This window comes from Hyaena hyaena, unplaced genomic scaffold (assembly GCF_003009895.1).
Source record: "Hyaena hyaena isolate Hyena2069 unplaced genomic scaffold, ASM300989v1 scaffold_1075, whole genome shotgun sequence".
Taxonomy (NCBI): Eukaryota; Metazoa; Chordata; class Mammalia; order Carnivora; family Hyaenidae; genus Hyaena; species Hyaena hyaena.
In genome coordinates, this window is record NW_024081708.1 from 531048 (window position 1) to 548302 (window position 17255).

A 17255-nucleotide genomic window follows, 5' to 3' on the forward strand; every position below is an offset into this window, starting at 1 on the left:
TTTCTCCCTCAAAAAAAAAACCTTTAATTTGAGGGGCGCCTGGCTGGCTCAGTTGGTGGAACTTGCAACTCTTGATCTCTGAGTCATGAGTTCAAGCCCCCTGTTGGGAGTGGAGCCTACTTAATTTAAAAAATATATATTTTAAAAACGTCTTAATTTGATAGCCAATATCTATCTTTAAAACATCACAACTAAATAAATATACATTTGACACCTCCACCTTGAAATACACTCCCTCAACATAGTCACTTTAAAAAAAATTTTTTAATCATTAATCAGAAAACCTATTCTATTTGTACAAAATTAAAAGTCTATTTACCACTCAGACTACAATAAAATAATGTGGAATTCTCTGGCTATATAATTAGCATTGAAGAACTAATGTTTCCAGCAAGTATATCATTAAAAAACATTTGCACATTAGCAACTAGTACAGTTTTCATTTAACACCTCCATAAACAAGTTATATGCACTCTAAACACATACTTAAATAAAGAACCCAATTACATGCTAGAGCTCCCTGCAAGAATGTCTAATACAGTAAAGAAAAATACTTACCCTTTAACTAATGTTGCTTCTTCCTAAGGAGTTGCCTCAAATCTTCTGTGAAATGAGGCAAGGTAGACATAAATAAATATGATTAAGACTATTAACATGACAACTGCTTATTTATTTAGGTAGTGCTTTTAAGTGTGATTGAAGAAAGAAGTTAAAAGTATCCATGAGAGGTTTGGTAAATCTAAATACAGAGGAGACAATATCACACAGAGGTTTTAGAGAAGAGGTCTAGAGTCCAGACACCTCAGGTTGAATCCTAGCTCCACTGTTTTTAATATTAAACTAAATTAGCCATCAGCAAGTTACTCAAACTCTCTAAATCTCAATTTCCTCCTCAGTGAAATGGAACTCATAAGAGCACCTTCCTTTTTAAGGTTTTATGAGTATTAAATGAGATTATCCATTAAAAGCCCTTAGAATAACACCAGATGCATAGCAAGCTCTCAGTTAGTTAACCACTATCATCATCATCACCATCATCATCATCATCATCTCACTGCACTGTAAAAAAAAAAAATGGATGTGAAGTAGTTGAGTAAATTCAATTCTTCCATACACAAACCAAACAAATGGGCAGACCCCACACTAGATAATGAACCCTTATATTCGCACCATGAGTCTCAGCTTCTCACTAGATCTTGTGCTGCCTCTCACTGCCAGCTGATATCTGAACAACCAAAAAGAACAATCTGGTTACTCACACTATATTACGTTAATGTGTAAATTCATCACTTTGGAAAGAAAGTCACAAAGTAGTTCATTCATGACTCATTTTATTCATAACAATCTCAAACTTGTCACCCAAAAATTGGATTTTACAGCTACAGTTAAGTGAAGTAAACACATTCACAACCAAATTCATTCGGTGGTGTAAAAAAAAAAAAAATCAATATAAACTATCTGAGAGAAGAAAATAGTCCACTAAATACAGACTGTTAAATGTTGAGGAAAATGCATCATTAGTTTGAAGAGAACAAGCTTAATTAATGAGCAAACACAATTGACACAAGCAATGACCCCTTGTTTTATGATTACATTCAATAACTGCACATCCACCAGAGTCTTAAAATGAAAACAGATAACATATAAAAGAGGAAAGTTTCATCCTTAAAGGAAAGGACATTATCTTTATTGCAAAATGTCTGGATAATAAAAAGATAAAAGGTTATAGTGGGATATGAGTAGGTTTTTTTTTCTGTCTAGGACCAATCTCCTTTCAAAATTGAGAACTCCTTTTTCCCTAAGGCTGGTTTATAATTAGAAATTAGATTCCTCAATAATTCAATGACTGAACCTTTATTAAAGTCAAATGACCTTTTTAATTAATTTTTTCCTAATATATAAGCTCTATAGGCAAGTGTCATCTCTACAGATAATAAAGCCGTTATATATTATTTATATAATGAAATTTCCCCTCTCTGTTCATTCTTTTCTCTGAATTGATATTCTAACAGCAATTAATTATTGTCAAACCTTAAAAAGTATAACAATACTAATGTATTTTGCTAAATGTTCTGAATTGTCTGATACTTATAATGTCCCTTATAATATTATAAGTCCCTTATACTTATAATGAAAAATGTTTAAGCTAAAATATTTTACTCTTCCATATCTCTTTTTTGGAATTCCCATTTTAAAAGAATACAGCTAGTAAGGGGAAGTGTATCAGGATTTGAAAACCTGAAGAATGGAATTGAGATACATGCATAAAACTGACATTACGTTCAAAAGCTCTTGACACAGTGAATTTATAATACAGGCCCATCCCAGTAAATGAATGAAGGATGCATAAAAATACGGCAGTTGAATTTGAATTACTTACAATTTTCATCTTTAAGTATTTGGTTAAAAAACAAAAGTAGTTCAATGACAAAGGCATCACGTTAAATGTCCAGGAGCCTGAAAATTCAAAAGTATACTGTCCTCAAGCCTCACTCTCCTTATGGATACTACTGTAAGTTTGGTGAATTTCAGTGATCATAAATCAAAAACAAAGTAAAACCCTTACTGTATGGCTGCTGTTGGCATATGTTTGAAATCACATTCATCCTTCACTTCACCATTAGTCTGAGATGAGGTATGTAAAATGTTTCACCATCACTTTTCTCACCACTCAAAATGATAAAACCGAAGTGAAGGGATTAAGAATTAAGAGATTTACTCAATTGTCAGCAATTTTACTTTTTTACTGGGGTCCTAAGCTTTCTAATTCACACCAGGAGGAAAAAAGATGATAGGAAGAATGTCATCAGACAGAGCATCATCTGAGAGAAGAGAATATGCACTTTAGAGATACTAACAGTTTCCAAAGGAGATGTGGGAATATCGGAATTTTACCCATTGCCAAACACTAGCAAAAAAAAAAAAAAAAAAAAGGAACAGGAACCTTCTGAGTCTCAAATCACTAACCAACCCCATACAAAGAGTAAAGTACAAGTTCGGGATTGTCCCCACGCCAGACCACTGTCTCGCCCCTTGTCCATTTCCACCTGCTTTACTATAGGAAGCAGATTTCAGCTTTCATAATGCTTTCGAACAGGCTTTTCTTGGCCAACGTCTGCACTCTTCAGGCGAGGCCGTTAAGGTAACTTAATCCCTCACTCACAGCTCGCTGCAAGAAATGCCGATTCCCAATTCAAAAATTCACTCCCTCGCTTTTTCTGCGTTAAAGGAGTCACGAAGAAACCCGTAATTCTGATTTGGGTTCAGTATATGATCTTGAAGACTCGCCGGACAGATTTCAGGGCACGGAAGATGATGCTGGGGGAGGGGGCGGGCGGGGAGAGTGCGAGAAAGATGCTGGTCAATCCCGAGATGATGCAGGAATGACATGGCATCTGGGCAACGCGAGTCCACGCTCACCCCCCCCCCCTCCGAGCCTGTGCCTCGGTTTCTCTGACATAAGCCTGGGTCTGTGAATAGGTGCACACGCGAACACACCACCTTTTATTCTCCGACTCCCTGGGAGGAGAATGGTGGGGAAGCGTGGCCGGGTAAAGCTTCACCACAACAAACGGTTTCTTTCTCCTCGCACCCCGCCTCCCCTGCTAGGGGCAGGGGACGACTGTCTCGAACAGTAGACAGCTGAGCGTAACGGAGAACCAGGGCAAGAAGGACAGCATCTCCTGGGGGGGGGGGGGGGGGGGGGGGGAGAGCGGGGGGTTAAAACCCCAAAGCCTACCGGAGAGCTTCCCGGAGGCTGACAGGAAAAGGAGGGGATTGAGAAGCCGGGAAAACAGAGGAGACGCGGACTGGGAAGCTCCCGGGCGCGCTACGCATCCAGGCTGCGGGAGGCTTGGCGCGCCAGGCGGGGGGTGGGGGGGAAGTCGATCCGGGGCGGACCCCCTCCCCTGACTCCCCGGCCGGAGGACGCAGAGGAAATGGCTTTGTATCGCAGGATGAAAGGCAGACAGGAGGGCCACCGGGCGCAGCAAGGGTTGGGGCGGGGGGAGGGACACGGAGGATGCCAGGAGCCGGGACGACCCCGCCCGCCCCGCGGACGCCGGGCTCTGCCCTCCATTCCGACTCAGCCCGGGGTCAGCTCTCGGGCTCTGCTCCAACGGGCCCGGAGCCGGGTCGCCAGCCCCGCCCCCCGCGCGCTCACCTGCCCACGAAGTTCTCGAGCACCGAGCTCTTGCCTGCGCTCTGGCCGCCCACCACGGCGATCTGCGGCAGCTCCAGCAGGCAGCTCTGTCCCAGCGCCGAGAAGGCGTCCTGCAGACGGTTCACCAGCGGGATCAGCTCCTCCATCTCCCGATTCCCCATCCTGCCAGCGCCGCCGCCTGCTTGCTGGTGCCTGCTCCCCTCTGCGACCTGGCGGGGGAGCCGGGGCCGCGCCGCCCTAGCCGCCCCTGCCGCGCTGGGTTCTGTCAGCCGCTTCCAGCGCAGACGGATCCCGCCGCCCGCCAGCCGCTTGGCTCCTGACAGCTAACGGCCTGCAGCGCGCCTGCGCGGGCGGGCGGGGGCGTGGCCTGTCTCCTCAGCCGTCCCCTCCGCGCCCCGCAGGGCTGTAATCCCGCGGTAGGATTCCCGGCTGGACTCCCCGGCCCCGCGCGCACACACTGCCTCCCAGCTGCGGCCAGATGCCACCTCCGTCTTCTACTACCAAGGCTCAGAGGCAAAGTTACAGCACTTGGCCAGGGAGCAGCTACAAAGCTAAAGTCCGGTGGAAATCCCTACCGATAACATCTCAGCCTTGTCACCAGCAGCAGCATCTCCGCCGCCACCACCACGGCACCGCCACCACAGTCACTTCCCAAAAGCATGTTCTCACGCCTTGCTCCAGAACGCAGCTCTTCTCAAAGAAGAGCCACTGTTGGTAAGGGGGCTTACCTGTTGGTAAGGGGGCTCCTCGGTCAAAGGAGCCGACCTGTGGAGTCTAGATTCTTCCATCTGACATCCATTTCAGGACCTGCGTAGTCTGACCCTACCTAATTATTCAACTCTAATGATTCTGTCTCCCAGCCCCGTCTAAACAAAGGTGGAGCCGGTGGTGTTTACTCAGTACCACTCCCCCTCTTCAGTCTACCACACTTGTTCTGTCTTTTGCGATTTCTCATGCCGTTTCTCCTATCCATCTGTCTCCTTCATAGGGTCTGTCAATAAGCGTGTACTCTGCACATTTTCTGTTAACATTTCACAGACTGAGACGGGTCCTGTGCCTGCTGATGGAGACACGAAGATAAATGGTCATGTTTCGCTTAGCCTCCTTAGAGGGTTCCTCTTTACAAATAGTATCGATGACCTCCAGGATTTAATTCATGGGCCTTGTCTCACATTTTAAGCTCTACCCTAAGGACTTTCCAATGGCTTTAACTCCACAAAATGACTAGCGACTACAAGAATCTAAACTGCCAACCCACCTCTCTCTCCTTTACTGTTGACTGTACTCCAAACTGGTCCTGGACCTCATTACCTGAATGTCCCACAAGTACCTCTGACTCAATTATTCAAAACTGAGCTCATCTTTTCTAATTTCAGCATTTAATGCTATAAAGTTCCTTTGAGCCCTAAAAAGACTTGTATAAAACTGTCTAAATAACCAAAACACTGAGAACAACCCAAACATCCATCAAAAGGTAAATGAATGAACAAGTATGATTTGGGTATACTCCTAAGCAACAAAAAGGAGTGAACATTCAATACAGCAATAATATAGTTGAATCTCAGATACATTATGCTGAATGAAAGCCACTAAAGAGTATATATTGTATGTTTCCATTTATATGAAGTTCGGGAATAAGCAAAATTATCTGTGTGGATAGAAATTAGAGTAGTGGTTGCCTCTGAGGTGTAAGGACTGACTGCAAGAGGCACCAGAGATCTTTGTAAAGTAATGGAAATGTTCTCTGTCTTGATTTGGATGTGAGTATGCATTCATAGACTCATTGAACTAAACATTTAAGATCTGTGCATTTCAGGGGTGTCTGGGTTGCTCAGTCAGTTGGGTGTCTGACTTCAGCTCAGGTCAAGATCTCACAGTTTGTGATTTAGAGCCCCACATTGGGCTCTGTGCTGACAGCGCAGAGCCTGGAGCCTGCCTCAGATTCTGTGTCGCTAGCTCTCTCTGCTCCTCCCCTGCTCACGTTCCATCTCTCTCTCTCCTTCAAAAATAAATAAACATTTAAAAAAAATTTTAATTTGGGGCGCCTGGGTGGCTTAGTCGGTTAAGCGTCCGACTTTCGCTTAGGTCATGATCTCACGGTTCGTGGGTTCGAGCCCCGCGTCGGGCTCTGTGCTGACTGCCAGCTCAGAGCCTGGGGCCTGTTTCAGTCTGTGACTCCCTCTCTCTCTGACCCTCCCCTGTTCACGCTGTCTCTCTCTCTCTCTCCTAGAAATAAATAAAACATTTTTTAAAAAAATTTTAATCTGTGCATTTCACTGTAAATTATACCTCAACTTTTTTAGAAAGCAAAAGAGAAAGACAAAACTGAATGCACCATCTCTTCCACCAAAGTGTATCTCTAGTAGGATGTCTGCCTAACATACCTCCTTCAGGAATCACCCCTCCATCTATTGCATGGTTATAGCCAGAGCAGTCATGAAGATACAAGGGCATGAAGAGCAGCTAACTGTGCCCTCCAGTGTGCTCCCTATCTCAGCAAGAGGTCTGCCCAGTCCCAATCCAGAATCTAGAAGTCATTCTAAATCCTTTTCACTCTGTCTCTCCCTCATCCCCTACATCAAGTTGGATCCCAAATTATTCCCATTCTGCCTCCCTAGAACCCATCTCATCTTCTTTTTCTTTGCTGTCAGTGCCTCATTTATAACTATCATTTATTAACCACTATAGTGGTTATGATAGTTATAAATGAGGCACTGACAGCAAAGAAGAGATAGATAGATAGATAGATAGATAGATAGATGATAGATAGATAGATAGATAGATATACATATATATGTATGTATATATCATGAAAATAAGATTTTCATTATTGCACTTGACACATTGCATTAAATCTCTGATTTATATATCTCTCTCTTCCACTACAGTGATAGCAGAATAAAGCCCCCTTACCAACAGTGTCCACACTTAAATCCCAGAAACTGTGAATATGTTACCTGACATGACAAATGAAAATTTACACATGTGATTAAAATAAGGGACACCTGCGTGACTCAGTCCCTTAACCACTGAGCTAGGCTTAGGTTATGATTTCACAGTTCATGAGTTTGACTCCTGCACAGGGCTCTCTACTGTCAGCACAGAGCCCACTTGGAATCCTGTTTCCCTCTCTCTGCCCCTCCCCTGCACGTGTGCTCTCTCTCTCTCTTCCTCTCAAAAATAAACATTAAAAACAAATTTAAAAAAAAAAAAAGCTAAGGTCTGTGTAGTAGGGAGATTATGCTAGATTGTCTGGATGGGCTCAGGACTGATCACAGAGATCCTAAATAACAGAGAGCTGTGTCAGAAGGAGATGTGACTACAAGAGTCATCACAGAGCTGCAACTGTGCTGGCTTTGAGATGGAGAAAGGGGGACCACAATCCAAGCAATGTTGGCCACCTCTAGAAGCTGGAAAAGTCAAGGAAATAGAGTCTCCCTGGAGCCTCCAAAAGGAACACAGCTCCGCTGACACCCTCATTTTAGCTCCCTGAGACCTGTATCAGACTTCTAACTGACAGAACTGTAAGATAATAAATTTGTGTTGTTTTAAACCACTAAGTGTATGGCAATTCATTAGAGGGGCCACAGAATATGAAAACAACTAACGGTAAGTTCCTTGAGGGCAAGATCCTTCTTTGTGACTCTCAATGCCTAGCACTGTGCTTAGTACCTAAGGACACAATAGTCTCCAGGGATTAGACATAAACAAATTATCACAACACAATGTAATAAGCATTCCAATGGTGATATGCACTGAACTGTGTCTTTTCAAAATGCATATGTTGAAGCTCTAATCCTCAGTGTGGCTGTAGTTAGAATAAGGTTAAATGAGGTCATAAGGGTGGAGCACTGATCCAAAAGGACTAGTGTCGTTATAAAAGCTTGCTTTATCTTTGCCATATGGAGACACAGTGAGAAGTCAGCCATCTGCAAGCCAGAAAGAGTCTTTACCAGGAACCAAATCAGTCAGCACCTGAATGTTGTACTTCCTAGCTTACATAATTTTAAGAAAATAAATTTCTGTTGTTAAAGCCACCCAGTCTATAATATTTTGTTATGGCAGCCTGAGCAGACTCACCACACCATGTTTGTTTAAAGGAAAAATGGAAAATCAAGATGGGAACCAGGGAGTAACCATTCCATCTGGGGAGGCTTTGATGAGTATATTCTGCACTCTGCTATGTGCTGTGAGGAATATAAAAAAACTCAGAAGCACTAGCCCTTGCCCTGCATATCTCACACATTACCTCTAATGAAAAAGGTAATGTTACCATGCCTTAGACAGAGAATGTATAATCATTATATAAATTTGAATTTCATATGCACTGAAGCAATGCATGTCATCTCTATTCTCCAGAACTTAGTTCAAATCAGTCCCACCCACCTACTTCAAGAAACCAACATGAACTACTTTTGTTAATTGCTTTCTTCTTTGTGTCCCATTTCCAGAATCAATTCTGCAATAACCTGGAACCAGGAGAAATTTAATACTCACATTCAACACCCTTTTCGCATAAATTAATCTGGATAAAACAAATAGCAAGGAAAGCTCCAAGGGGAAAATCTGAAAGGAATTCTTGACAAGAAGACCACCTACACCTTTGGGGGTGGGTGCAAAGCTGAAAAGGGGAGCCCGGTCAGCCACCCCTGCTTCCTGACTGCGTCACATGATCACCTCAGCCCTACTTCGGCACCAAGCGATGAATGCCAGTTCCTGCTCTCTAACACACTTGTTTCCATGCCACCTTCCAGAAAAGGCAGCAGATTCCTAAAGGTTAACAGCCATTGTCAGGTGTGGCTCTCTAGCTAAGAAGTTAGAACGTTTTATGAACACATCAGAACTCTTATTGAAAAGAGTATTTTCCTTCAGGATCATTTTGAAGAGCAACAAGCCTATTGAAATACTACTGCGTTTCACACAGTATCAGTGGAAACCTTCCCTTGAAATTAATAAACCTTTTCCAAAAACTCAGACTCCGTGTTCCACAGTCACACATCATTTCAAGTGAACAGAATATTTATCCATGTTGACTTGCTACCACATTCATAGGACTCTACGCCATGTAACTTCTAGCTAATTCTAAGAATTACATATATACACTTAAATATATGTATCTTAAGTATGCATATATTTTAAAAAGATTCTACAGGTTGAAAGCAAGCTCTAAGGGGGTAGGAAATGTTTGAGTAGAGAAAACATCTTTGGAAAACACTTAACCTCTGAAAGAAGAGCACATACTTGAATATATGATTTAGGAATTCAGAGTTTTTAAAAATCAGTCATATTACTACAGAGCCACATCTCATACATCTCCCACAGTGCCTCACTCAGTAATCAGTAAATATTTATGAAATAGATCTGAACCAAAACTGTAAGCATTTGTCATGTCAAAGTACTTGTTGGTATTTCATGAGTACCAAAAGGTAAATGATAATATTATTCTGTGTACAATTTAGGACCCATTCAAGCCTTACAGTTCGTTTTCCAAAGGTGATCACTTGAATGGATTTTAGATCTTACTGCAAATCAGTTTGTCTGATCTTTTAAGCCATCTTTTAAGTTCTGTTAATCCCAGAAAACATCCAACATAGACACACAGACTTTCAATACTGTAGCCATCCTGGTTGACACTTATGTGTCCCAGCGCTTCTCTCCTTCAGCCGAGAGTAGGGGTCAGAAAGTAAAGATTCTCCATTTTATTGCCCATATTTCTCCTTCACTGTCATCAAGAAGCAAAATAACTCTGGAAGAACCACTCCAGTCTCCTACCCTTATCACTTCTGTCAGTTTGAGATCTGACAGATGGAGTCTCACCAGTAGTCTCATAGAAGCATAGCTGAATCCCCCACACCTGCAGGGCAGAAAATACCAACAAGCAAGCTCAAGGTGTTAAAACGGAAGGGTAAGGAAGAACTGTCTACATCACTTCTATTTGACTTAGCAGCTTGTGCCTCCTTCTATCAAGTAGGTATAGCCGTTTTTCTGCTGTAAGCATAATCCATACATACTGAAGTAAAACAGAAAGTACATGGATTCCTTTCAAAAGGAGGGCCCCCTAGTGCTTTTGAATTCTCATGTGTTGAATTATGAATCCTATACATATAGAGATATATAGGGATAATTATATATTAATTGCATATTATGTACAATTCTATGCTATCATTAATAACGCAATAATGTTTTTATGTATAGGTAAGCTACAATGGCCATTTAAAATATGTTTATGAAGTTTTTTCGCTGACACAGAGAAATGAAATATTTTGTTTTATTCATATAAAATATTAAATGAAAAATGTAAGTTATAGAATATAATATATGGATTATCATACCTGCATAACAGTCTGTCTAGGGGGAAAAAACCTAGAAAGAACTGTGACCCAAAATTTAATGTCACTCTCAATGAGAAAGCCCTTTTCCATTTTTTTCCCCTCAAATTTTCTACAATGAATGTGTATTACTCTTACAATTTAAAAATGGAATAAAAATGCCATTTGGATGAGCCGTAATTGGTTTACATACACACCTGCTTGTCAACCACAAAATTGTTGTGTAATCTCAGGTTAAAATAACACTGCATATAGGAACTGGAGAGGTCATGAGCTTCTTGACCCCAAGCCTTTGCCACTCACTGGCAGCTGGTAAGTAGCAAGTGATAACTGAGATTTTTAAAGTAGGAAACATTTCTTTATAGCTCAAAGATCAGAAATGTTACAAGCTCTGGCCACTATGGTCACAGGAAATATCACCAGCCAAGCCCCCAAACCGAAGGCTATCCATAGCTATAGGAAAGTAGGTGCATGAGCTGAATTTTGTGTCCTTAAAGCATATGCCATAATCTATGGCATCAATAAGCCAGATAGAAAAGACTGCATCCTGTATGAAAACATTTATATGACATTTTAGAGAAATCAGAACTAATGTATGATGACAGAAAGCAGTCTGGGGCTGAGGGTGGGGACAGAGGATTGACTGCAAGGGGCATGTGGAATCTCTTCTCTTGATTGTGCTGGTGGCTATGTGGTTGAATATGTTTGCCAAAACTCACTGAACCATAAACTTAACATGATGCATTTTGTTTTACATTAATTATACTGTCATAAAGATAACCTATGGCATTTGTGACACATACCTATATGGCATGTAATGGTAATACAGAGTATGATCATCTCAGTCTGAGGATAACCTTAGTAATGTGCAGCCATAATCATGCTGGGTTTTGAAAGGACAAAATTAAATATACATACCCCCAAGAATCTTGCAATGACTCCAAAATTCTGCCAATATAGAGCCATTCTTTTGGGATCTCTGAGTATTATATTGATGGAGAAAAATCAGTTAGGGAAGGGAAAGAAACAACTTACGCCATTAAAAAATAGCTCTTGGAGGAGATTACATTCCAGTGGTGTCAGCTCAGAAAGGGGGAGTCTAGGACAAGAGTGGAAAGGGTATGAGAAAGGCACCAGAGTGAGGGTGTCCTAGGACAACTTTCCCTATTTCACAGGGTCTCCTTTCTTTCATTTTACAGGAAAAACGTAAACCTTGGAAAAGTTCATGCCCTGAGCATACGGGTGAGGTCCAACTGAACCCCAGTTCCCTCCCTCCTGGATCTTTTGCCAAAGACTGTGGCAATGAACAACACTGACAGCTTTTGATACTGCTTTACAATCACAAAACATTTTCATGTTACAGCTACTCTTGAGGTAACAACTAACAGATGGCAATACGATTCCCATTTCTTTTTTTTTTTTTTTTCTTTCATAGTTTACTTGTCAAGTTGGTTTCACCCAGAGCTCATCCCCACAAGTGCCCTCCTCCGGGCCCATCGCCCCCCCTCCCCCTCTCTCCCACCCTCATCAGTCCGCAGTTTGTTCTCGGTATTCAAGAGTCTCTCATGGTTTGCCACGATTCCCATTTCATAGTTAAGAAAGTTGAGAGAAATCGAAGAGGTCAGGTGACTTGGCCAGTGTCACGCAGCTAGAACTACTAGAGATGCTCCCTAATAAGCATTAGCATATCATACTTGGATCATCCCCTTCAGGAAACCTTGAACCCTGTGATACATAGTACTTACGTTTGCCAAACCTATATTGAGACTGAAAAGTGCATGGTGAATTACTGTTTGTGAAAAGAGAAGGTTTTATCTTTACATAAATTATTTCAGTTGTCATGACCTAGAGTAAGAAGACTGGGATTGAAGATTCTATTGGCTCTGTGATCTATTTGCCCCCCTAGCCCTTAACTTCATCTGTAAAATGGGTATATTAATGTCTGTTCTTCCTAATTCATAGAACTGTTATGAAATCAAATAAATAATGAACACTAAAATATTCTAGAAACTGCACAGCATCAAATGACTATTAAATGCTTTATTTATAATTATCCCAATCTACCCAGGGATTGTAACTATATTTTATTAATTACCAAAAGGGTGTCTTGATTAACTACAATTTTTACATGATTTATGTGATAAATATCTATGCGATACAAACATCTTCACGTATCTTACTATTCATGTATCTCATCAATTTTCATCCGGTAAATTAGAATTGTGGAAGAGTTCACTCTTAGGAAGAGCCCAGAAATAACCAGACAGAAAGTGTAATTGAAAGTAACAGTTCACTAGGAATCAAGCATGACAAAGTAACGGAGAGCAAGATAAGTTTTCACAAATAGGCACAAGTAAGAAATCCAGAAAGCAATGAGTTAAGAGGAGGCAAAAATGGGCTGAGATGGACTTTGATAGAGAAATTACCCTTAAGTTTAATTCCTTTACAACTTTTGTTGTCCTCCATGTACAGTTTGAAAAAAACTTAGAATAAAGGTAGCCAGTGACACAAGTATAATTTCCAGGTTCCCCGGAAAAATTATGCAAAGGAATGCAGTATCTCTGGGGCCAAGGATCTCCAAAAATGTCCACTCCCTGCAGAGTCCTTTTTAGACTTTCCTCAGTGACTCTTCAAGCAAAAATCACTCCTACCCTGTTCCCCTCAGCCTGCTGACCCTCCTCCTGGCTAGTGTCCTCATTTGCCTGGAAAACTATTTGTAGATCTAAGAGCTTGTCCTTTAGCAAGACTGCCAAAAAGCAACTCGTTCTGAAAAGTCAATACCCCAAGGTCTCATAGAAAAAAGGTCAAAACTGAAGACCTTTGATTTTACCACCGCGTCACTATTCCATCGACCTGTCACTCTGATAAAATGGTTTTGGTGCTTCCCTACATGATCTTCCAAATCTTCTGCTTTTAGAGTAGCTTGAGGAAGTTGTTTTCTTTTCTGTTTCTTCCATCCCCACATAAATTATTTTAGGAGTGTAATTGCTGGCAGACATGTGCCAAGAGAATAGAAAGGGAAAATTCACCTAAAAGTAACAGGTGGGTTCAACCCCAACTCCCTTTTATGCAATTTATTTATTTTCTATTAGTGAAAATTGCCAAATGCCTTATGGCTGAAGAACCATGTTCTGAAAAATAAAAATTCAGCTGTGTAGACTGAGCTGTAACTTCGGTGTAGAATGCCTCTGAATCCATCGAGGCATGCTCTACTTATATCCTGCTGCAGAACAGGAATTTCTCTCTCTCTCTCTCTCTCTCTCTCTCTCTCACACACACACACACACACACACACACAGAATTGACTTCAGGCCACTGATTTCTACAAAACAACAGCTCCACCAAGGAGGCCATGATAACAGCAAGAAAACAATTACGTTTTCTATGAATGAACGTGCACACGTTTCAGATGAGCCATTTATCATCTATGCTAACAAAAATCAATTTTCTCTTTTTCTTCTTTCTTCTTCTTAAAAGCAGCTTTCAGCAGTGGCTGGCTTGAGAAGGATCTGGTTGAAATGACGGTGTTGACTCTCCATCCGCTGACACAAATCCCTCACCATCCAAAGGGGCTAGAAACTGCAGCGAGACGGAAGTTTCCCATTGCCAGGTCTGTTATGCAAGTAAGTTGGACTCTTCAATGATTTTTCTGTCCTATCCAGATGTCTCGATCCAAACAGAATGAGAAAATCAGAGAAGTCTCTGTTAGGGCAATCAGTTAGAGCTGACTGACAGTTATGTCTAATCTTGCAATGTTGGCTGAAGCCTCCTTTATTATCTGCTTCTCCTCTCTGTTCCAGGAGCTAGATCCATTTTAGACACCTGAGAAATGGGACACACTACTTGCTGCAGGCAGAGCCCCAATATGTGGAAAAGGCAGGCCGAGGCAGGCAGGGGAAAGGACTGATGCTATTGTTTATAGTGTGTACCACACATATGGGGCCTTCATTATTTTCATAGGCAATGTATCTCTTCTGTCTCCATCCCCCCAATCCCGAAACACCTCCACTGTGCTCTGCACCCCACGGTCTTCTACCAATAGATCCTTTTGTATCCTCAACTTTTTCCAAAGTTACTCTACAGAAACCTGGCTCTTCTCTAAGGAGCCTTTTTCTTTCTTTCTTAAAATGTTTTAAAATATTTATTTATTTTTGAGAGAGAGAGACAGAGCATGAGCAGGGGAGGGCCAGAGAGAGAGGGAGACACAGAATCTGAAGCAGGCTCCAGGCTCTGAGCTGTCAGGACAAAGCCCAATGCGGAGCTCAGACTCACAAACCATGAAATCATGACCTGAGCCGAAGTTGGACACTTAACCGACTGAGCCACACAGGTGCCCTCGAGGAGCCTTTTTCTGCTGGAGTAGTCTCAAATGGTAGCTGTCATTTCTCTCGTGCCTCCAGAATCCAGGATAAAAGTGGACTAAGATTCCTCAGTGCCTCTCATTCCTGCTTCTAAGCCAATATCTCTCTAAAATTTTCTAGCTTTGAATCTATATCACCCTTGCCTCTCATTGCTGTAAATATCTGTAAGTCTCTTGTTCATTCTCCTCAAGTTTCAAGGATTTTACTTCATGACTCACTCTAACAACATGCTTAATTCTTAGCGATTTCAATTCCATGTGGGTGATATTTTCAACTGTCCTCTTTGTCCTTCTAATCTTTCCAGTGATTTTGTCCTCAACCCTATCTCAGCCCGTCTCTCCAGAGTCAATCCTCAGTCCCTGTCATTATTATCACCGTCTGCAATCACCCATGATCTCAAATCCAAACATCTCACACTCAGTCCTCCATCTACTCTCTTTCAAGAGCCCTCTCTATAGTGCCCACATGCAATAATCCGTCAACCCCACCAGGACCTACAATCAATTAATTCCATCATTTGTTTACTGTCTCTCGCCCTCTTCGTGTCCTCACTTCCTTCACCTTATTTAAATGCCATGATCTATCATTATAAACACATCCTCCACCTCCCGCTTCTCTCTCAATTTATCATACTTAGCAAAACCCAGTCTTGGAAAAATCCAACTCTCCTCTTACTCTGTGCCTGCACCCAAGAAGCTGCGTATAACCAGGAAAAAAACCCACACTATCAGGCTGACAGGAACCATGTCTGTTTTTAAATATTTATTTATTTATTTATTTATTTATTTATTTAGAGACAGAGTAAGAGAGAGAGTGGGGCAGGGGCAGAAAGAGAGAGAGAGAGAATCCCAGGCAGGCTCTGCACGATCAGCATGGAGCCCACTTGGGGCTTGATCTCACAAACAATGAGATCATGACCTGATCCAAAATCAAGAGTCAGATGCTTAACCAACCGAGGCACCCAGGCGCCCCCTCACAGAAACCGTTTCGGATTAATAATGCTGGACCTCAAATAGGCCTAATAATACTACTCTATTTCCATAGTCCATTCAATCTCGCATTCTTCTAGATGACGATTTCAGACCTCCATGTTTCTTCCCTCATCCTCATTCTCCAAGTGGTGAATTGTATCCTATTTCACTAAGAAAATAGAAACAATCAAAAAAGAAATTCCATTAGCTCCTACATCTCAAATACCAGCTTACAGCTTCTAGATCATATATTCTGCCTTTCCTGGTATTTCTGTAAATGGACCATCCAAACTTCTAAGAAAGGATCTCCACATAGACACTGGATTCTACTCTCTTCTTTGATTACAACAATTCTCTCTTCTTAACAGCATCATTAACTTTTACTTCTCAATTGAACCATCCCATCAACATATAAGTATGCTATCTTCCTTCTTGCACTTCATCTGCTATTTTTTTCTTACCTATCTCTGTTAGTGGAAAGTCCATTCTTCCAATTGCTCAAGCCAAAACACATGGTCATTCTTAACTTCTCTCTTTCTCTCACACCATACATTTAGTCCATCAAGAAAACCTACTGGCTCTACTATCTTCAAAAATGTCTCTAGGAGTTCCTGGGTGGCTCCGTCGGTTAAACGCCCGACTTTGGCTCAGGTCATGATCTCACAGTTCATAGGTTCAAGCTCCGCTGGGACTCTCTGCTGACATCATTCAGCAAATATTTAAGCATGTGGTATGCACCAGGTACTCTACTAGGCACTGGGTTTATAACTATGAACAAGACAAATCTCTTTCTTTATGCAGCTTACTTTCAGGCATGCGTGCATGCGTGTGTGTGTGTGTGTGTGTGTGTGTGTGTAATAGATAGCAAACAAATTAAAATTTAATTGTATAGATTATTAGAAGATGATAAGTGCTATGGAGAAAACCAAGAGAGGGGAGGAGAACAGAAAATGTGTGTGAGGGGGTGCAATTTTGTTTTTACGTAAGCCGTATGCCCAACAGGAGGCTAGAGCTCATGACCCCATATCAAGAGTCACGTGCTCTACTAACTGAGCCAGCCAGGTGCCCTGAGGGAGTACAGTTTTAAGTAGAATAGTCAGGTAATAAGTCCTTTAGAAAGTCATATTTGAGCACAGACTTTTAAAAAAGGTGAGAGGTTGAGCCTCATGACCATCTGAAGGATGAGTACTTCAAGTGAAGGGAAAAACAAGTGAAAAAGCACCTATAAAGGAACCTGTTGGTTCTTTTCTTTTATTTCTTTTTTTAAAATTCTATTTAATTTATTTTTTAAAATTTACATCCAAGTTAGTTAGCATATAGTGCAACAATGATTTTGAGAGTAGATTCTTTAATGCCCCTCACCCATTTAGCCTATCCCCCTCCCACAACCCTTCCAGTAACCATCTGTTTGTTCTCCATATTTAAGAGTCTC

The 17255-nt window shown here is 41.6% G+C and overlaps 1 protein-coding gene and 1 long non-coding RNA gene across 2 annotated transcripts in view; one reads left to right on the forward strand and one right to left on the reverse strand.

Moving 5' to 3' along the window:
- Window positions 1–4394, reverse strand: part of LOC120223949 (dynamin-3) — a 413439-nt gene extending 409045 nt beyond the window's left edge. Inside the window, exon 1 of the mRNA XM_039222176.1 lies at window positions 4163–4394. Within this exon, the coding sequence (XP_039078107.1) occupies window positions 4163–4323 (161 nt within the window). The 5' untranslated portion in view covers window positions 4324–4394. The remainder of the gene's footprint in view (window positions 1–4162) is intronic.
- A 418-nt stretch (window positions 4395–4812) lies between these two features.
- On the forward strand, window positions 4813–9138 carry LOC120223950. The gene is made up of 2 exons (XR_005526419.1): window positions 4813–4876; window positions 8614–9138. It is a non-coding gene; the product is annotated as an uncharacterized LOC120223950 (long non-coding RNA).
- Window positions 9139–17255: the final 8117 nt, after the last annotated feature.